The sequence below is a fragment of the Haliotis cracherodii genome, unplaced genomic scaffold (assembly GCF_022045235.1).
Source record: "Haliotis cracherodii isolate W230 unplaced genomic scaffold, xgHalCrac1.p SCAF_19, whole genome shotgun sequence".
Taxonomy (NCBI): domain Eukaryota; kingdom Metazoa; phylum Mollusca; class Gastropoda; order Lepetellida; family Haliotidae; genus Haliotis; species Haliotis cracherodii.
This window is the reverse complement of record NW_027266274.1, coordinates 11,967,656-11,991,082: the sequence shown is the minus strand read 5'-3', so window position 1 is coordinate 11,991,082 and position 23,427 is coordinate 11,967,656. Positions and strand designations below refer to the sequence as shown.

At 36.9% G+C, this 23,427-nt stretch overlaps 1 protein-coding gene across 1 annotated transcript in view; it reads left to right on the top strand.

Annotated features, from left to right (window-relative positions):
* The first annotated feature begins 6,506 nt into the window (after positions 1-6,506).
* Positions 6,507-23,427, top strand: part of LOC139467115 (uncharacterized) — a 41,019-nt gene continuing 24,098 nt past the window's right edge. The window contains exons 1-3 of the mRNA XM_071248833.1: positions 6,507-6,564; positions 15,900-15,967; positions 20,132-20,225. Of these exons, the coding sequence (XP_071104934.1) occupies positions 15,901-15,967; positions 20,132-20,225 (161 nt within the window). The 5' untranslated portion in view covers positions 6,507-6,564; position 15,900. The remainder of the gene's footprint in view (positions 6,565-15,899; positions 15,968-20,131; positions 20,226-23,427) is intronic.

Genomic DNA, 23,427 nt, shown 5'->3' with positions numbered 1-23,427 from the left:
ACCACCAGAAAACATACATCCTCGAATCAGCTCGTATTTCGCACTTTTCTGTCTAACTTAGACCTTTGCTCAAAATATACTTCTATGGCCAGTCCATGAAATACCACTTTTTCTTTCATTTATTCGTTTGATTTATAAATACGACTTTAGAAGTGTATTTACACCTAGCTAGGTATGTACATGTACATTTAAGGACATACGTGATAGTTTATTTCCACTAGTTTCCCATTCCATCCCATTCTACCAAAGGAAAAGTTTGAAGAAGATTATGATCGTAGGTCAATGAAAGTAATGGAATTATTTGTCATAAATATGTCAAAAATATATTCTTGGTGTTGAACTTCGAAAATTTAACCAGCAAAATCTTCAATAAAAATGGTTTATTATGTCTTTCCTTTTTTTTCTTAATTTTGGCCTAGCTAAACTACAGCTTGGAGGGAAGATATACAAATTAAAATGGTGAAAAAAAACCACAAGAATGCATTGATTTTGCTCTTAGACAAATATTTATTTAAAAAAAAATCTATTTCATACTTAGGATACAAAACAAAGTAGCTAGAATATAATTACTACTATATGTCACTGGTCGAAGTATTTGGTAATTTAGATAATGCAAAGTGAAAAAACATAAATATAACTATATAAAACATCAAAACGAAATCACATTTACACTGAAAACGTTTTGTCTTTCAGAAATTGATTATCTATATATTGTGAGTAGATCTGATTACTTTTAATGTTTATGTTATAAATTGAACCATTCGAGATTCCAAGAGATGAAGCTAAAATATTAAAAATCTAGGTTTAATATTGGATCCATTTTGACAGCTTTCTAACTGTACTCAACTAAATGCACATTATTTTTGGGGAATATCAAGCCTTCAATCAGATATGAAAAGCACATGTCAACATACCAAAATTAGAAAACTGCGCCAAATATTCTAACACTGTTAGTCAAATGATAAGCGGTCTCATTCACTCGTCGGTCGCCGTAGACATTTTCCAATCGTGATATACTAGATATGCTTTCTAGTTCAGTCAAAGAGAATATTGTTATTTGGAAAATGAAACCACGTGTATCCATTATACTACCTCAACATTAGATCAGCTGTTTCATGTGACGTCATCCACGTCACAACACGCGAGGTCAAATCACGCGCACCTGTCCAGACGACAAATTCACAGCGGCGGGTAATCACTGACCGTCTATTAGCCTATTTGAATAAGATTGCAGATTGTAACGAAATAAAATTATTTATGTACACTGTACTCTCGATTAACGTACGATAATCTATTGCAAGTCTTCAACCCTTTTTTGATATGTCATCAGAAATTTCAGCAATGAGTAAAATTAATTTGTAAATCTAATATTAATTTTTGATCTAATATCCATGGCAGAATGTTTGAAAACGAGCTATAATATATTCCATTTTCTGAAGAGATTAGTAACGTGTATCTGATGATATATATGCATACACAATTGGTTATCAATTATCTCCTACAATCACAGCATGTACCATGTACCATGTACATGAGACTCATGGAAAATACTATTTCAGCAAACCAATCACAGCGCCATTATCACAGTTTCCATCAAAGGAAAAACAAATCGAAATCGAACTAACAGCACAGCGTATCCATAAGCGGTTAATCCAAACACAAAGAGGTATTGATGTCATCATTGTAGAAGTAATGTTGATGTTTTTAGTAGTTGCATTATGTTTGTATCGCGTGTACCATCGACAGAAACGGGGGCCGAGCTACCACATGTGGAACCGACCTTGACACAATTTGTTTACAATATGGCGTCGACTCTCGTGGCCACACTTTTGAAATCTCCATTTGCGAAAAAATGTGAAACAGTTAGGGCAAGTCACTTACACGGTCAGGTAGTTTGAGCAATCACACATGACTCTTAGTCATTTCATATGAAAAATGTAGCAGTTACTTGTCTGAACGGGCGAGTATGTAGGACAACCGGTAAACAAGAAATCGCGGCACAGATCTGATGCGAACGTGCCCTGTCGATCACTTCAGGCTTGGCCATTCAATGTTTAGGTTTTGATCATTAACCTTCTGCCCATAAATATACACTACCAACTTAATATTAACTATTATAGCTATCTTTCCATATCTTTGATTTGAATATTTTCTGTAAATCAGCATCATAAACAAAAAGACAGTCTACACTGTCGGTTGGTATGTAGCGCCGTGCTAAATCGCCATGACACACAGTCGATAAACATATGCAATACTTGAACAAAAAACTTCCGAGGCCAACTAAACGTTAGTACTCTTACGCCAATAACTGTACAGTGGGGACTAGTAAATATTTCTGACCAGTTCGATAAGATTTCTTTTTCAAATTGGCTGTCTGATATATTGATAGTTACGTGTATGTGACATGAGTGCATAATAAAAAAAATGCCTTCATTCGCATGAAGTTCAACATGGCAGAAAAAGGCCGAGAATAGCGGTAACCACATTACTAATCTCGCCATATTTCGCAATCCGTAGCACTGCATAAAATATGAGTTACACGATATTAACGTTGAGATGATTAGGGTGATGATGGTTATAAATTCATTTTTCAATGAACGTCATAAATGTAATGGAAATATACACTATCGTTTTCTCATGTGTACCGACCATTCCGCCATTACCGATAGTCGATAAACATATACAAAACGTGTAAATTAACTTGTTCGTAAAGGAGTGAACAGAATTTTATTTACGTAAATAAGTATACAGTTGGGAAAAATATGTCTTTCTGACCACTCAGGTCATATTTCCTCTTATGAACAAGGATTTTGTCTGAAAATATTTACGTGTTTGTGACATGGGTCCATAATCAAAATTCGCCGTCATTCGCTTGGTGTTCAAACATGGCAGAAAAAGGCCGAGAAGAGCGGTAGCCACTTTACTTATCTCGCCATATTTCGCAAACCGCAGCATTGTATAAAGTATGAGTTACACGATGTTAAAGCTAAGATGATTGGGGTGATGATGGTTATAGTTTTGACTTTGCGCACTCAGTGTTAAATATCAAAATTCACAGTTTAAAAAGGGCATTTTCTCGGGACCATATATGGTCCCCTGGCACTATGCGGGTGTGAAAAGTGAGGGACCATATATGGTCCCGTGGCACCAAGAGGGTTAAAGCCCCATCTGCGGTAGTAACTACCGCACTCTAGTGGGCGGAGCTTATACAAGTGATCTGACAGGTCAATATGACGTCATCATAAACACATAGATTTCATTGGTTAATGCGTAAACGGGTGACGTCATGTAAACACCCACCCACGTGGGCCGTTTGACAACAAGGACGTAAGTTTTAATGGTAATATAAATATCTAACAAACGATTCCAAGACTTTTCAACAAACGCGTTCATCTTTGGTTTCAAAACTTACCTGCCATGTCGTATTCACATCTTCATAAAATGATACCGTGTGAATGTCCACGATTTATCCAACACACAAATTATAGTTCTAGATTTCTAGACTAGAACGAAATATGTTTGTCGTAATGCATATGAGCAGTGTAAATGAACAAGAAACATAATATATGTTGGGGCACCAATCGTTATCCTGTGGTGTACGGTATATCTGCAGTTTATAAATAGCATTTCTCACAATATATACGGCAATCGGTGATTTCAACAATGTTTTTCTTCGTTGTGTTCATCTTGCCTCATCTGGATGACAACGATCGTGTAAAAAAACCTGGTCAAAAATATTTTCAATTGATCAAAGTAGTTTCTTGTCGTTTTTTCATTGCCCAGTAGCAATGTATTTTGACAAAGTCTAACTTGTCCGATGAAGCTCCTCATGCCGAAGTAACTCGATCCGTGAAACTTGGCGGGTCCGAGTGACCCAGATCCCTTTTGATTGGCATGCCAAGTGTCATTTGCATAAGGCCATCTATATTGTTTGTATGTGTTTCTCCCCTCAAGCCTCAACTAATCAGAGAGCGGGCGGACGAAATAAAATATATGACTTATCAAAAAATGCCTTTTAATAATTGTGTAAGTAATGTTATGACATTTTAAAAAAACACTTGATACTAGAATCAAGTCTATGAATTAATTTATGATGTAGATCGATTCGCTTTGCTTCGGAAACGAATTTTTAATAAACAACGGAACAAAGATAAAGTTGACCTGGTTTTATGACGGTGCAGTTGTAGATGTAGAAGTATTTCTTTTATTAGATCGGTGGGCAATTTTCCACTGCCGCAGCAAAATTGAGACACGAAGACATTATATTATTTCACGTCGGAATGGAGATAAATATATTCAAATACGGACAGCCTCACAGACTTCGAAACGATGTTCAGATAAATATTTGTTCACATTAGTTCTGTCATGTGCGTGAAAATGGGTTTCATCATTACTTTCATCAAGCTTACATTCAGGTCGCTTGCTACTTTGGCAGTCGTGTTTTGTCTCGAAGCTCAAAGCAACAATGTTTCTCTCAGATACATTTTTCTCTCCATCCATTACGAGCATCTGTCATAATGTCAGTGCCTCAACAAATCTTCCTGGGCAGTTGAATTCAACAATGTAATACACACGGCCTCATTCATGGCGTCATCGCAAAGATTTCTTCCACCATGTGTGATCAGGGTTACGACCTTGGGATAAATTAATAAATTATTTTGCATTTTTAGAAAATATTATTTTTTTCGTGAATATTATAATTAAAAAATATCCCGTAGATGGTACTTTTTCATTGCACTGGGTATTTCTTTTATTACTTTCTAAAACTTTTTATTTTCGCATTTCTGACCACGCGATCTCCTAGCAACCACGCCCCATGAGCGCATCGAGTTGCTGCTTACAACTGTGAAGATCTTTGCAATTTCGCTTGTCTTCAATATGAGCAACAGAAGATTTTCATGTGAAGCCTACGTTGACGAAGAATTGTTCGAGATAATCAGGGAGCCTTATGTCATTTCGATTATGACATTGGTGACTTTATCGTGGAGAAAGTTCCAGTTCAAGATGACATCATTCCGATTCACAACTCGAATCGACAAGATGGCGCCTCTCTTCCCGCCCTTGTAAGGGCAACAGAAACTTTGATAAATTCAGTGACGATTCTTGGGATTAGCGAATCAGTGTCACAGCTAGATTTCATTGTGGAACCAGATGAAGCCGAATATGTATGTTCGCACTTCTTTTGTCAACCATGCGTGACACGGCACAGGCAATCGCAGTTAAGGAATGGTGCGGCCAGCATGTTGCAGAAATTCGTCGATTCGAGCACATTGCTTCTGGACGAAGTGTTTGGAGAGATCGTAGATACTTGGACTTGAAGAAACGGAATTAAACGTTGCAGCAGATCAGAGACCATATAATATTATATGGTCTCTGAGCAGATGAAGGATTGGTGTGGACAAAACGGGAAAGGGATCCCAGATTGTATTTAAAACTTGTGCGCAAAGTGTATCCAAATACCCCGAACAAAAATACATGGGACAAGTGTGGATCTAATGATCAAACTCAGTTTTTTTGTGTGAAAATTCTGTGAAAGTGAAGGAAATTCATAATTAAAGTTGTCTTGGAATATGTGTATTGGAGTTTTCGTTTATCGTAAGTACAATATTATCTGGATACGCCTTCTATAGGTCAAATCATCAAATATATTTCGTTACTTATTTACCAGTTGCTTATGTGCATTGTTATTTTGATACACGTGACATATTCATCTATTGTAGTCAAGTTGAGGAATATTGGCGTAACTTCTGGTGCTTCAAGTTAGGCCCCTTCCTAAACACTAGTTGAAAAATCTGTAATAATTTACGTTTTATGAATATAAACTGATTATTGTGTGGCACAAATCTAACTGTTGAATGCAAATGACCAAAACTAAACAAGTATCTGTAATTTTCGGATAGAACTGAAAGAATCGCGTCGTCAATTTCGTATTTAAGTATCGTTACTGTTACATTAACCGAAACTGATGTTCTGCCGTAAAAATATACAACACAATACACTTTGACCACAAATGCATTAAATGTGTCACATGTACACATGACCATGTGCTTTGCTATTTATAGCGCTAACGTAATTAAGCTCCGCCCACTGTGATTGATGCAGACGCCAAACACGATCGATTCGATTTTTTATGATAAAACTACAGAAAATTTATTTACTTATATCTTGATATGGAGCCATTTTTTGTATCCATGGTTTGTTATTCAAGTTGATACGAAGTTTGACGGTCAATGGTGATCTTGTTCCCGTATGGTTTTCAAAAAACCTCTCCCGACACTCGGTTGTGTTTACATTGTCAGTCATTGTTCGAAACTGAAACACCGCCACCTTGCGGGCTATTTATAGTCAGGGTGGGGCTTTAAGACGACGAGACTCCTTTGACCAGCGCGAGCACACTCCCGCGCCGTAGTTGGTTTCTAATACGTTGATTGGTCGCCAATATGAACTACGTCATACTATTTAACGGTCACGGCTTCGCTCTGCGCTGCGACGACTGGAAAGCAGAAACGGCGTCAGTCATCATCTATATCATCATCAGTCAGGCTTGGAAAACCACGGAAACAGGTAGCTACCTACTTTTAATTTCGGCTTTCTGTTGATTATTGTGGTTATTAATTAGGAGACAGAGGTTGCCGAGTTAATGTTCAGACGCAGAGCTTTGAAAAATCAACGCTGTGTGAGATTTGCGGTTGCACGGTACTGGACCAACCTCTGACTTTGCAATTTAACGGACTTGTATATTATTGAATTTTTTACCCCATGATGGAAAATTAAATGTATAACGTTACACATTCGATACGAAAACGTACTTGTTTTATGTGTCGAAAACAAATTTTCCGTTACATGACGTCAAAACACGAGGGCGATGCTCACATGTACAAAGACAACAAAAAAACCAACGCAATTCCTAGTCATTGCAAAATTCAGTATCCGTCATGTCCGTGGTGAGCATCTGCTTTGGCTCAGGACATTATATTCTAGTATCTTTTTTGTTTATGTGTATCTACAAAGTTCCCACACAGCTGTCGATTTTAATAACCACATCGGTTCCTTTTCTGGGACATTGAATGGTTGTCATCCAAAATGTCCTGAAGACATATTTCAGATTTTGTTATAATATAGAAGAATAAAAATCCTGAAAGTGCCCTTTGGCCAGTTGAAACCAGATACTTTTAGCTTATTTCCCAATTTATAAGAAACGTTGAAATCGGTCACACAAAAAAGGAACAGCATATTACCAATTATATTCGGTTATAGTATGGAAAATTTCGATTAAAAGAACAGAATGTTGGGCTTATCACTACAACAGCTCCACCCCCCAGCAACGCACACACAAACCCCAGCAGACCATGGCCCACCTCCACCCATGAATCTCAAATGGTCGGCCCCTATTTTGAAGCGCGCACCTGATGCAATCTTTAGCTGTCACTCTTCCGCCAATCAAACGTTAAAATCCAAATGTAAGCCAAGTAGTTGTCCACACATAAGTTATACATTAAAGGGCAAGTTCACACGAAAATAAACCTATTTTTCTTGTACTTTTTCATCATGAAAAGTATTTACCTAGTAGTTTCGGAGGCAAAACAATTAAAATATTACACGTATCTAATTTATTTTATTCATAAAATCGGTTCATATTTTTCACATTTACAGAGAGTTCTATTTCCACAATAAACACACCATGGCTTATGCCCCTTGCAATATGACGTCATTGGTGCCAATTGATAAAAGAATGACGTCATAAGACTTTATTAGACGCGTTTCACGTGGTGTATGTAGGTGTGTGGTTCTATCTTCTCAGATGCGCAGCCTAGCTATTGTTTTGTTCGGTGCCGAGCTGTCCAAGATACAACGCTAAGCACAATTACTCTAAAATTATTTCGTTTTCCAAAATCGCGACTGAGAAGACAACAATGCACTGATAACATACTGTAAGATTCGCGATTATGGTTGGAAGGGTCCGTTGTATGAATTGCGCTTATTCGTTCATTTGTGTTGTGCATATTGGCTCTTCCTGAGTTGCTGTCGTCTTCCGTGAGAGTTTAGATACCTGCTGGTTCTGAAACCACAGGACCATATGTAACTAATAATAACAATAAAAAAACCTCGCCAAAAACTTAGACACGAGACCGAGGGCCGTTTTGGTTACTATTATTAGTTACATATGGTCCTGTGCTGAAACTGATCGGAAGCGGATGGTGTACGATCCTTATATGGAAACGGGCTAAAGGGACAGCACTCTCATCAAGACCCTGACTGGGATGTTTTTGTAAACAAACGCCGTAAAGTTGAAGTAACTCGATCAGGTAAGTTTGCTGTTTTAGTTTATTCTAACCACAGTAGTATTTAAGAAATGTATTTTAGCAGGGGTAGGGTGATATTTGTACATAGTTTCACTTGATAATCATGAATATCCGCGATGTTGTCTCGTTCACATGTTCACTTCCTGCATGGTTATGTCGATACTCCTGATCAGCTGATCGTTGCAGTATGCAGAAAACTCCTGTTGATGGAGTAAGTTGTGCTACGTAATGTTTTAGTTTTACAGCCATTCCCGTCTGGAATTAACACAAATCATCTCATTTCGGTAATTAATAAACTTTATAATAACACAGGAAAACAAATTATAAATTATATAAACTCATTGAAATTCTGTTTTTGTGTGTGTTTGTGTGTGTACCTAATCTTTGAATAATCATGTACAATAATTTTGATTCAGACTGTTGAAGCAAAAATCCGCAAAAATACATTGTTGCAACATGTTTATTTTTTATATTTAGGCTTTATATATTTTTTATTCAAAAAGATATCTGGTTTTGCTGGTTTGTAGCTGACAAAATATCCAGTCACTATCCAAAATTATTGCCCACCTACCATCCAAAATATCCAAATTTCATGTTGCAATTTACACACATATACAATTTATAGCATATTTATACATGAAAAAATTCAAGTTACCATTTTATATTTTGTGATAGTGAGATATAGATGACAAAAGTGTTAATGTTTCTATGTTGTATCTTTCAAATATGAAGTTTCGAGCCAAGTCATGCCAGACACCGATGCCCAGAAGTACAGGTCCCCAGTCCATCATTGTGTAAAGTCGCTGTCCAATGTACACCAGAAGCATGGCACACCATGCTTCACAGTATGAGGTACAAAATAATATTTTGACAATGAATAATCACACAATGTAAATACCATGAATACTATATGCAAATAATTTCTGTATTGAACTATTTTGTGTATCTATTATATTCTATATTGTTGTCTTTCGTTGTAAAAGTGTAGTGTGGATGACAAATGAATGTATACTGTGAGTGACATATAAAAGTTTAGATCTGATACAATTTGTACACAGTTAACTGATGATATTTGTATTCAGGCACCCAGTGACATGCCTGACACTGCTGAAGATTATTACCACCTTCTTTTACAATTATTTAGTCAGTGTACATATATTAATTTACAAATCTATGTTAAAATTATTTTTATATTTTTCAGGTCCCACAATGATATGGAAGAGTATAAATGCGACAAAACTCTTTCCATATTCATATGAAATCTCTGTAAAAAACAGTTGATGGTACGATTCTGACTCAATCATGAGCACGTGTTAATGAATCGCTATCAAATAGTGATAATACCAGGTGTTTGCGAAAGGTGAGAGTATCCTGCCCCAACGGTGTCACAAGAAATTCCTGGTGTTGAGATCCATTTTCATTGTGTGCAACTTGTGTTTATTTTCATGCAGAGTTACAAGTAATAAAATATTAGAGTGTCTTGTGAGGTACAGTGCTTCAGGCAACAAGAGACCTGTACTTTTGAAATAGTCAACCAGTGCACTAACAAGTTGCCACTGAGCATTTAGCCAGTGCTTGTGATATTTTCTTCAGTCTTTTCCCCGGCCTTCGCCCTTGCCCAGAAACTACCTGATCCAGCATCAGCCATCCTGTATTACAGAAACTTATCAAATGAAACAGCAAAGGCTGATTGTTGTCAGAGACCATAAAACAAGATTTTAATGAAAAAAGTTTATTTTAATGAGCATAGAGAAAAACATTACATACATCAGAAGGAAATCTTTCATGAATCACCTCGACAACACAAGATGGAATAACTTTTCTCTGATTCTTCAACTATTTCTGCAAATCCCCAAATCTTGTTTAAGAGGTGTAGATAGATTCTGAAATGAAAAAGTGTCTTTTATTAGTCATGTATGCACAACAGTACTAAAAAATATCATATCATTTACCTATATATTTTGTCATTAAATCTGGAGGGATGCTTATATAAGAAGTAACTTGTATTGATATGCATAATTTTTATTACATGTTAATAATTCAATAAATACCAAAACAGTTTATAGTTCTATCATGTTGACATGATGTGTTTATTACTGTAGGTTTGAATACTTCTTGAAATATTGTGGGCATGTTTCAATATCACTGATGTAATTTAATAACCTTACAAGCTACATATGCTTTCACAACTTGCTGGCAAATAAACATTTATGGTAATCAAATCTCTTATTTTACTTGTCAGATTTGTTTGTTGCGCATGATAGATCTTAAAATGCATAATAAAATAAGTTGATGAAAGTAAATCATATTATATGTTTTCTAAACTTTATTTCAGGTGTTAATATAAAAAAAGGTGGTGGGGTAGCCTTGTGGTGAAAGCGTTCGATCGTCACACTGAAGACCCATGTTCGATTCCCCACATGGGCACATGTGAAACCCTTTTCTGAGTCCCCCAGTTGTGATATTGCTGAAATATTGCTAAAAGCAGTGTAAAACCCTACTCACTAACTCATATAAAAAAATGATTGCATGTTTCATTTGCATTTTAGGGGGTGGTTGTTACAGACGTTTTGCTCAAAAGGTCAGGTTGGGAGGTCTAAATTTCCAAACCAAGATTTACAATTTCAAATATTTTTCACTAATATTCAACAAGTTTTACTTATAGTTTCTCAGATAATTTGTATGTATTGATTGTGACAGTAAATGAGCTTTTTGTAAACATTTTACATATATCTGGTCCACTCAGTTAAACAACCCACTGTTTTTAATAATTAATTATATATTAGATATTTCTTCTTCTTTTTTATAGTTTCTAAACATTTTTTTAAAAAATCTGGCCCCATGATAGATGATAAATAGTTTCCCTGCAAAGTTGCAATGCATTTTCTATGAATGGTTGTCTGAACAAACCAATAACCAATTATCTATTAAATAGAATAAGATACTGTATGTAGGCCTACTGCAGTAACTGGTTTCAAACACTAAGCAAATCAATTGAGTGATCTATCTTTTCACTTTCAAACGGGGACGGTGTGAAGTGTGAAGTACGACATCCAATTACTTATCAATAAATATGGCAGGTATTTTGAACTCGGATGGGAAAAAATCAAAGAGATTCTTTTTTTCCCCCAGTACGTTTCCACTCGGCAACCGACTTTAGAAACGTACTGGGACGTACCCCATTTTCGTGTTACTCTAAGCATATAGTCTCGTCATCAGCTTGTAGGCCTAATGTGTCATCTTGTTGAGACAACGTTTGGCGACAGATCGTATTTGTTTCTTGATATTGGCAAGTAGCATTAATCTGTAGCCTATAGGTGGTGGGAATAGTTAAACCTAATACAGACAAACTCAGATTGACGACAATGCCGATACCGGAGATAGGGTCGTAACAGGGTGGGACAGGATGAATAGGCCTGCTGACGAAACATGCGGGTCACCAGGCGTGACAAAAATCTCTTAGCATATTACGTTTCCGCTTCTGAAAACGTAATAATGAGTATATAGGTAATTTAGGTATACACACATCAAAGTGTTATTCTTACCACGTTGTCACTGGTAGGCCTAATTGTGTAGATGTCGAGTCGGGGTCGGGTGGAAAATTAGGTGATGTGGGTCTTCTCTTGTTTCCACTTGATTTTCATCGTTTCCAGCTTGCTCGTTTTGGTTCAAAATCGTATGGTTTTGCGATTTCTTGAAGGGTCAAGGGAACTTCTTCGGACCAGGCAAGGTATCGGATGCCATGTTGTCTCACCATAAACTGGTATTTGATATCTTTTGCGTTGTGACAAGACAGGGACCCAGTTAAATTGGCACCAATTACGTCATAATCTAAGGGGGTTAACTCAGGCCTGTTTAGCTCGAAAAACGAAGGCCTCATAACGGCATGACATTTTCACACTTATTGTGAGCTCGCTACATTGACTGTGATGAAAATGAGTGTATATTTTCAAACACTGATACTAACTAATACTAAAATTCCGTTTTGTTAAAATAAGAAAGAAAATGATTTTTGCGTGTACACTTCCCCTTTAATAAAAATATAACGTGGCGAATTTCCTTCAGGTATACATTTACTTTAACTTAACCCTCTTGGTGCCACGGGACCATAAGTATCCTGTCCAAGTTAAGGTTGTCCAAAGGTAGTCTAAAGGTAGTTTTGTGCAACGGGCGAAACTTTTTGATAAGGTTACCTTAACTCTTTCAACACCAGTCAACCAGAAGTGTTTACTGCTGGGACACCGAGTTCCCAGAGACTCTTGTGTGATAGATGAAGCCAACATTTATCAAAGAAAATATCTGCTTGTAAAATATATTTGCTACTACATGTTATACACCATTTGAAAGGTCTGATCCTATGGTTTATAAATATGAAAGTTATGTTTTTCACATTATTTAAAATAATGCATTTAGAACTTATTTAAGTTTGTTGTAAATAAAAAATGTAAGCTAACACGTTGTTTACGTCCAGATTAGGGACCAAGGAAGCGAAAACTTGACTATTTTCGGCAAATATAAGATTTCATAAAATCCACTTACCTATTTCTGTTTTATTTTCATTGTTTACATGATTGAAAATCATTTTAAAAAGAATTATAAACAGTATCTATATCATCACCCATTTCCCGATAACAGCGGCTGTCCGCTCAGTAACATGAAGAAATACCCCCGTTTTCGAGGCTTCGTATGAAAAGCACGTTCGTCGAAGAATGGCATGTGACACATCGCTGGAAAGCTTATTCCTTCATCTACATGCTCGTAACATCGCCTGGTTTTTTTCGTAGTTATAACAAGCGATTTCATTGGATTAAAATTGGTTTCTAATGACGCTTTCTTTCTGAAATCTGCAACAAGTTTCGTGATTGGTCTATTTTGAGCACGTGACCTAAGGCAGCCAATCAAATTACAGCTGTGATACCAAGCTCGTGTTTGATAAATTTCACAAGTTGGCGAAAGATTTTTGTTAAATCGTGTTATTCTGAACGTTTTAAGCAGGAAATCACGATATATATTAAAAATATGGAACTTCGTGAATGTATCGTGCTAGGTTACGAGCTGTGACAAAGATTTTTCATTCATATATTTTTGCATTAAACATCGTGTCCGAGCCGAGAATTCGAGGCGACGAAAGCCGAGATGTCATTTGACTTACATTACATGCGATCGCACGAAAAGATGGAAATAATAACTTAGATGTAAGTTTGATTACTTTTAGATATATTTTTGTTGATTTCATTTATTACTTTGTTTAATATATTTAAAGATTTGTTTAAAACGTCTTTATTTTGCTCTTTGACATGTTCGATGTGGACCCGTTGTCGAAATGTGTGTCCGAGAATTTTATTTTCAATAACATCGCGGGAAATAGTGAATAATTTTTTAATTTATCGATAAAAAATGATAAATTGAAATGGAATACGTATTTCAGACATTGTGAAATGTGATAGATTTAATAAATGAATGATATCACAGGTAGGTCCATAAAAATATATTCTGTTTTGACGTGACTACGGCTTGGCCGGATAACCGGCCTACGGTGTCTGGGGACTCGATGCTTCTTGGCCGGATAACCGGCCTGCGGTGTTGAAAGAGTTAAGATTAACCTTAGTAACTAAGTTCAACCTTAGTAAAGGTTGTTTTGTACAACGGCACCCTGGACTTGAAAAGTATGGTCTTAACCTCCGCCCCTGTTGGGGCCGAGAGTTTTACGATACAAAGTGAAGCCGAATTATCGCGCACGCTCCTACCTAGAGTTCGATGCGGCCGGCAGCCAGCTAGCAAAGTATGTCTGCCACAGGCCAGGTCCATGTGACGATTCGTCACATCTTTCACAGTCCATTCAAGATATTGCATATGATTTTCATCCGTTTCATACTTGATAAGTTTACACATTTTCATAAACAAATGTCAAAGAGTGGTTATGATTCATTAAAAAAGTATCCAAATACGTGAAAATGTACTTGTTTTTGCGTAGTTATCCTTTGTTTACATTGGTTGTTCGACTCCACGTGCTATCATCGAAGCCCCAAGGAGAGCTGGTGATACGGTCACTTTGATTTATAAATATATTGTCATGCAACTCACTGTCGCAGTTGCAGTAGCATATCTATAAAATTATGCAAAACAATATGTCAAGCGCCCCAAAATACTTGCACTAGTCCGCTCTTTACTGAACACGTGATATGCAAATTAGCTTGTGGCAGTGGAGTTTTGCAGAGTCACCACTGCGCCGGAGGGTGTGCTAGCTTCGAAAGAAAGGCAAGGTCACCACCGGAATAAGAAAAGACAACCGAGATCTTCTCGTAACGTTATACTCTAGAGATAGGAAATGTTATTGTTCACATTTGGGATATTTTGTACCACATTATCAGAAGTCAGGCACACTTCTACGGAGTTTTCGAATGATTTATATATCGCAATTGTTCACTTTGAGTGATCTGGTCGTGCAGTCGTGAACAAACAACCCCCGAAACAGTGCCACAAAATACGCTTTGAAGGGGACACTGATGCCACAACCGAGGAGACACAACCTTACAACCGAAGTAAGACAAGACATCTGTCCAGACAGTTTAAAATGACTTCATATTTCACCACGCTTATCCTTTTACGTTAAATCAAATTGACAGTTGCGAAAGTGATCGGTAGTCGTAAATTGTAAATGGATATGCATTATATATAGCTCGATTATATGTCTGTAGAAGCTCCATGCACAACTTTATAGAATGCAAACCGAATTTGATGCGGGTGACTTTCATGTTTGGTTTAATATAGCGTTTGTAAATATCTTTCGCTCTCTTTAAATAGCTTCTGTTCTGCAGTATTTGGGTCCCCACTTCGGAAGGAACGTTTTTACGTGTTTACGGAATTTGTCGAATGAAAAACGTTCCACGCATGCGCAGTTCGTTATTTACGGTCGAAGCGATACAGGTCTGAGGTGGTAAGATACTAAATCCGCACAACACACGTGTCTTGACATCGTTTGTTTTCTGTGTTTGTTTGTTGGCAAATTGTTGCACTCAGCAATATTCCACCTATATGACGGCGATCTGTAAAATAATCGCGTCTGGACCAGAAAATCCAGTGACTGACATCATGAGCATCGTACCACGATCGTTTTGATTTGTTAAACGTAAGTATATATTATTTGACATGACGTGATAACCGGCCTATGGTGTCTGGGGACCCGATGCTTCGTGTTGAAAGAGTTAAAAGCAAGTTTCTGGTAGAAAAAGTGTATCATAAATGATGGTGTCATTTTCCAATAATACTGCCAGGGATGAAAGAGTTAACGCTGACAACCGCCTTGGATCTTCTATGGTGTTGTTCATGTTTTGTGACTGATTATATGTTTGTCACATTTCGGAATATTTAATGAGACGTATACATTTCTGAAAAGATGTTGGCAATTATACTGGTAACAACGGCATACATACAGTGCTTAATTGAATGAATATACTGGTTATGTCAAAGTAAATGTGAATAATGAATGTGTTTATGTGAGTGGCGACAGGCGCCGTGCTGTATTTGTCTTCGGTTTGAGAAAGTTATATGTGGATGAAAAATGGTTTAATAACTAAATATTTGTTTTAATTCTAGTATGCGGTGTTTGGTGATTCTCTGTGTTTTGATGGTGGCAGTACATGGAATTAAGGTTAAGAAGGAATGTAAGTATTTCGATGTCTGTTATTTAACGCAACAGTATTCCAGCTATATGACAATGCAGTGGTTGACATCATGATCATCGATCTACGCAATTGGGATACGATGACATGCTGCTGTTGAAATGATGCCTGACCTGACCTTTGAGTTCTATTTATAGAATACAATGCATTACTATTTTCCTTCTCTCTTCTCTTCCCCCAGCATATACCGTATTCGACGTAATAAGCGCCCACGGCGACATTTGCTAAGATATTGGCTAGTGAACAATCCAAATTAGCACCCCTTCCTATTGATCAATGTACACAAGACCTATTTATTCGCGTATAATACACACTCGTGTGTGTTATATGCACCCTTAATTATGGGCATTTAATTCTGGAAAAATATATCTGTCGTACATAAAAAATTCAGGCTGTCAGCATAAACCACGAAATTTATCTTTCAACTCGTTTTTTTCACCAAAATAACATTCTAATAAGAACCCCCTATTTCTAATTTTGAGAGCGCTTTGGGCGCTTTTTAAGTCGAATACGCTACTATAGTCGAAGCCTAGTCAGACTCAGTACGTCCGTTCGTCCGTAAACTCGAAAAAACGTTCAGCAGATGGTGGTTGGGGTGGTGAAGTGGACTTTTCGCCCAAACCTGGTTGCCGTTGTACAAAGTGAGTGATTGAGTTGGGTTCAACGCCGCTTTTAACAGTATTCCAGTTATATCACGGCATGTCAGCTTAATGTGGGAGGAAAGCCCTGAGTGATGCAGGCCCTTAAGTCTCTTAGTTTGGTTATTTACTCTGCTGAGTTTCTGACACCGCTATAGACTCAAAATCATTAAAAAGATGCTTGACGAAAAGTGTAACTCGACTCACAATAGTAAATACGTATTTGACCTAAACTTGACAAACACTGCAATGTTGGTTATCCACAGATTACTAGAAAAACAGAGCATGGAAAACCGTAGTAAATAAGTTTAGCTCTATACAACCAGAGTAGTGAACGCCGCTTTTTACAGTATTCCAGTTATATCATGTCAGCTTATGTGGGAGGAAAGCCCGAAGTGATGCAGGTCTCAGACGTTTACCATTTCGGTGAAACCCACGAGCACGGGTATGGTGCTGACAAACCTAGAAACATAATCGGGGCAAACCGGGATTCGAACCCACAATCATAGGTTTCTGGCGTGCCCAAGGGAAGCAAATCCCATACCTTAACATAGACCTACGACAGTCGTAGCGCAAAGGTTGTTTTGTACAACGGCACCCAGGTTATGTATTAACCCAGGGCTGAAGTGGTGCCCTGTGCTTTGGGGAATTTTTCAAAATTTTTAATTTTGCCAGTAGTAGGGGGTGGGGGGATTAACCAAGGGCTGAGCTGAAGGTAATGCCTGTAGCTGTTTTCATCATTTTATTTTTCCCTATTTCAAATTTTGACAAATTAGACTTAGTTGAAATGGAGGTAGGTGTCGTTTCCGGAGAAGAACTGAAGAATATATTCAACATTTTTCATCCATTTCTGTTTTCATCTATTAAGGAATTCTTTTCTGTTTTCATGGCAACACATTTGACTTTGACGCTGTTCATAGTGGTGTGTTTGTCCGGACCATATCTAAAAAAAACCTAACTTCTCTTTCTTGAAACTGTGCACACACGAAGACCAGGTTGTCAACTGATGCCCTTTCCTATTAAGAGATTTTTAGAATAATATTTTGTCCATGGCATCAAGTTTGAAAAAGACTCTGTTCGTAGTGGTGTGTTTGTCAGGACCATATCCTTTAAACTCATAGGTATTCTTTCATGAAAGTTTGCACACACATAGGGTCCAGGGTGTCCACTCGTACCCTTTGCTATTTATGGAGTTTTAGAATTTATTTATTTTTGATGATGACTCTTGCTTAGTTAATTTTTAAATGAATTCATGATGCATATCAAATGAAAGCTCTCTTAATTGTAATATGTTTACTCCTGTAGCCTGACACGTCAATTATTCACACCGTGCAAAAGTCAACGTTTCCCACACAGCGATATGCTACAGGCCTGTCCCCGACCCTCTCGACAGACAGACCCGCTTCACGGAAATGGGTCGACGTTTCATCGCAGCAAAATGCTATGGGAAATAGGTCTGTCATTCGCCTCTTAGCTGCTGCCAGCCCGGGAAGATCCGGGTAGAACAGGTCTTCAGCAACCCATGCTTGCCGTAAAAGGCGACTGTGCTTGTCGTAAGAGGCGACTAACGGGATCGGGTGGTCAGGCTTGCTAACTTGGTTGATGCATGTCATCGTATCCCAATTGCTCATGATGTCAATGACTGGATTGTCTGGTTCAGACTCGATTACTTATAGATCGCCGTCATATAGCTGGAATGTTGCTGAGTGTTGATATAATATCCCTAGTCTGTGTATTTGTTTAGTAACTATTAGGGCTTTAACGATATCATCGATGCTACGGTACAGACGATGCTTGACTCGTCAGTTTGGTGAATCGTGATTCCCTCTACATAGGACAGAAACTGATAGAGATACCTACCGTAATAGTCAGTTGGCCACCAGCGGAAAAGAGGCTTAGTTTAGATTTTCGTTCCCACATTTTCCTGTATACCTTAAACCTTTTCTATTGCATAAAGGAGGTATCTGTACACAATTTTCATTGGGTAGTAAGCTTGCAAGTGTGTGCAGGAATTTTCAGGGGCTGTAATTGGCTGTAACATTTTTATTAATTCATTAAACTATCCAAATTATGTCTTTGATGGCACACATTTTGTTTCATTTTACTGTTATTCTAATTCTCAGTGGAAACATTGGTAAAAATCTTGTTTTTTTTACTTCATTTTCAAATTTTTTGAGTAGGTAAAACACTAATTCCATTGAATTGTGACAATAAAACCACTACAACTGGGTATTAAAATCTGCCTTAACTATTGTACTATCCTATACAAAACAGGTCAAAATGGCGGCCATCTTGAAATTCAAGATGGCCACCATAAATGCTCACAGAAAATCTTGAAACATCTTTTTTCTTTATGAGTTTACTATTCTGGTGTTTTTAAGCATTGTTGCAATTATCCCACTCATCCACTACAGCAACATCATCTACCACCATATCTCAATAAGCAATTTTCGTCAAAATTGGTTTTTGGGGGGTGGGGTAACATTGTATACAATATCTCAACCCCAATGTAATATATTTTCATTTTGTTTTTTGTATAGGATAGTACAATGGTTTAGGCAGATTTTAATACCCAGTTGTAGTGGTTTTATTGTCACAATTCAATGAAATTAGTGTTTTACCTACTCAAAAGATTTGAAAATGAAGTAAAAAAACAAGATTTTTACCAATGTTTCCACTGAGAATTAGAATAACAGTAAAATGAAACAAAATGTGTGCCAAATTCAGATAACCGAACATATTACCTGTAATCAAAGACATAATTTGGATAGTTAAATAAAATAAAAATGACTTAATAAAAATGTTACAGCCAATTTTGTGAAATTATGCATTTTTCCTTCAATTTATGCACTTTTGACCCCCTGAAAATTCCTGCACACACTTGCAAGCTTACTACCCAATGAAAATTGTGTACAGATACCTCCTTTATGTAATAGAAAAGGTTTAAGGTATACAGGAAAATGTGGGAACGAAAATCTTGTTTTTCACCCCTGGCCAACTGACTATAATGACTGAAGTAGCATAGCGCAAAGTGTAATTATGTCAGAACACGAGGACGCCGAGACTGAGGACGTGCTTCTTATCAAACTATTACATTTAATTGCAATCCCTTCATTTAAAACTGTTTGGTTCTTGTTTTATTGTTTTTTTCACGTTTTTGATTTTTGAGATAATAATAAGGAATGTATGAATCCACAGGTTAAAGAGTTATATTTCTGTGACTTCATCATTTTCCCTATTTGTTGGTATTGTCAGTAAGTATTTATTGTGATATGTGTCGTATTGGTAGATACCAGGCGGTACTTAACTATAGTAACTTCTTTGTGCTCTACAAAATGTGACAGATTAAGGGACTGGACATTTATTTGTTCGAGTTTTTCAAATAAACAATTTATTATATAACTGCTTGTGGATTCAGCAAAATATGAGAGTCCTTAAACCAATCTCACCGTCACCCCTACCTACAATAAATGTCCCTTCCCTAACTACTCTTTCCATTAACTTGCAGATAAACAGGCAATGATGGTAACGATCCTCAAGTATTATGATGGGCTATCGGAATCATTAAGACTACAGTTAAGCCAAGGGGGAATTAAACTGAAGTGAGTTATTTTAGTACGATATTTTTAAAACCTTGAAAATGAAGTATTAAAATGAATTCGTGTGAATCATTTGCATTTCATTTGTGGATGAAAGCCCTAAGTGAAGCATATGTTTGAGATTTACCATGAACTCATGAAACCGAAATGGTACTGAAAAATCATTATCTGGGATTCGATCCAAGATCGAAGGTTTCGACCCCAGATGGAAGCATTCTGCCACAACCAAGGGTCGTAACTCCGAACAGCAACCTCGATAAGTGTTTCTTGGTTGGGTTAGACCGCCCCCGTGGTCTAGTGGTAGAGCGTCAGCCCGGAGAGTGGAAGGTCCGGGGTTCGATCCCCGACCGCGTCATACCAAAAGACGTTAAAAGATAATACTTGTTGTTACCCTGTCTGGCGCTCGGCATTAACCCCCTGGATGCCAGAGGGACATATATGTCCTTCCTCTACAACCCTCACTTTGAAGTCGAATAAAATTCAAAATACATCACCAACACAAATACACTTCACAGTTTTGAATAAGCTGGGAAATTTCCTGTTCTGTGATATCATCCACTGGCATTTTATGCCAAGCAAAAGTACTGAAAATGACCTTAGAAAATTAGGTACATTGTAAATGTCGCCATTTTTTACGAATTACTAAATCACCATTCACGGCGTTATTTACAGAATGTTTTGAAATCTATATTTAGGATATTTACTCGGAGAAATGAATTTCAAAAATAGCATATTAGTGATCACGGGTATCTGTATTTTATGAAATCACCAATTATCATTCCAAAACGTCTCCGATAACCTGAGAATCGTTTCGAATGTTTTGGAAAAGACGCAAACACGAACGCCGAAGTGAACTTTCCGCCATATTGGCTAGTGTTTACAAAATCACGTTTTAGGTACACCGGTTATGAGACGCCTGTAACATCGCGTATATTTCAAACTTATCTGGCATACACACATCCTTGAATTCCTCATACATTTTAGAATCAAATGACCAATGGTCTTTGTCACCAATACAAAGTGGCTGGATTAAATCAAGCAAAACATGTTAGGTGTGAAAACGAACGCTGTGCTCGAAAAACTGCACTTGTTTGAAATGTAAACAAAGCAAAATTCAGATTTTACACAGTGTAGCATTTTCTCCTATTTTGAGCTATCCATTCGTCTATTCGTTCAAGATATAGGCTCAACATTGTCAGAATATGCATGGGAAGAGAATCGTAGGAAGAATTAGGGAAACAAAAATAGATACATTGCAATGATTTGATATTTTCAACAGAAATTGTCAAAGTTACCGTCCTGTGTGACGCCATGACTGACGCAAAATCACGCACAACGACAACGGTATTTATCGGAATTTCTGCCTATTTCGGTTCTTTTCAATGAAAATTATAACAACAAATAACAGTACATAGATTGTCAGAATGTTTCTGATTACTTACATGTCACATTTATGTATATGCGATCCCTGAATCAACGAAAGTCCCCTCGTAAAATCCCGCGTACTGTTGACAGTGAACACGCCATTTTGTAAAAGTGGGTCACAGGTAGTGATGTCATACGTCAACATTGTTGTACATATTTGGTAATTCCTTTGAGGTGAAGGTCCTTGAATGAGAGTGCACACAATCACTGTATCATGCTGTTTACAGTTTCAGTAATGATGTAGATTTTGCATATGTTTTATACATTTTTTCACACTATTAATTTCCCTTTGGATATTTGTCAAATGTTCAAAATTATATCATACGCAAATATAAGCCACAACATGTATGAACGAAACTTTGATAATCTCCTGTTTGTTTGAACATTGTTTACATAACAAATTGATAGGTTTTTAGTGTCAATTACGATGTTTCTTTCCTTTGGACAAGTGTTACAAGATGAAGCGTAAAGGTAACTGCAGCATGTACGTATTTCTTGGGATGTGTAATAGTCAATATCATAAGTTCATATAACCAATGTCTTTGAATAGCTGTTTCATTTTATTTTATAACTAAACTTGAATAGATCTATATTACTTTAACAAAATGGATAATATTTTTCGGTAAAATATATGCACACATTTCTGAAATGTCTTGGTCTTGGAATTGTTTTTTTTATGTCGTTGGATACAGAGAACAGTGATATCTAACGATTCGCCAGGTGCGCGTTAGTCACAAACAATTTACGAATTATTCCTCTCGTTTTGCATTATATAATCAATGGTTTCATTCTTTTTTTCAATATTGTGATCACAGGATAGTAAACAGTTTACTTTATTCCTCCAGGAATTGTAAAATGTATAAAAATATAACCCATGCCAGGTAACCCGGCCGTTGGTTCAAACGTATACGACTATCCTCATAATTCTATACCAATAGAGCTTTCTTCCAATCTTTTATTGTGTAAGAAATAATAACATAATAATGAACAAATATAATTGTCCGATATTGAAAATAATTTTGGTTGTTTTGAAATATTTTTATTTGGGAATTTTATTACGTAAATTAATGCTAAACAGGTGCGTGTCTTGTCCAATTAAGATACACGTGAACTATCTAATTGTTTACATATTCAAGACATTATTTACTAGGTGAGAGCAGTCATTTTATGTTGTGTCGAAAAAGCGTCAAATTCGGTTCCACACATCGAGATTTTCCATACCATGCAAGAAAATTAGGGGAGATATATATTAATCAAAATACCAGTGTCGTCTTTTTCCGACGTTATCAAAGACATAAAACCAGCCATGACGTCAAAAGGAATGGTGTTATTTTTAGGGTATTTCATTACATTTGATGATAAGGCTAGTGCTCCATTAATAATGATGCAACATTAGCCAAATTACACTTACACAATCAGGAGAATGTTGGAATCTAAGGACTAAGTTATAGGTTAGATAGGGCCATCCATTTCTCTATTACCTCCTTTTTATGAAGAACGATTTCAAAATTTCTTATGGGTATATTTTATAACTAAACGTGTACAGTTTCAATATCGATATTTGTTTTGGAATAGTTTGGTTCCTCCTGAACAAAACACCACGATAATACATTGTCCTTACTCACCGCTAATTCTCGCCAAGTGACCTGAGTTACAACAAACTAGGGCTAAGCATAGCGGAGTCATGTCCCCTTTTCTTTGTACGTGTGTAACCTCTCTGTCACCTTTTGACGTCATAGAGAAAAAGCAGTTTTCGTCATTTACGGCATGCCACTTTTGG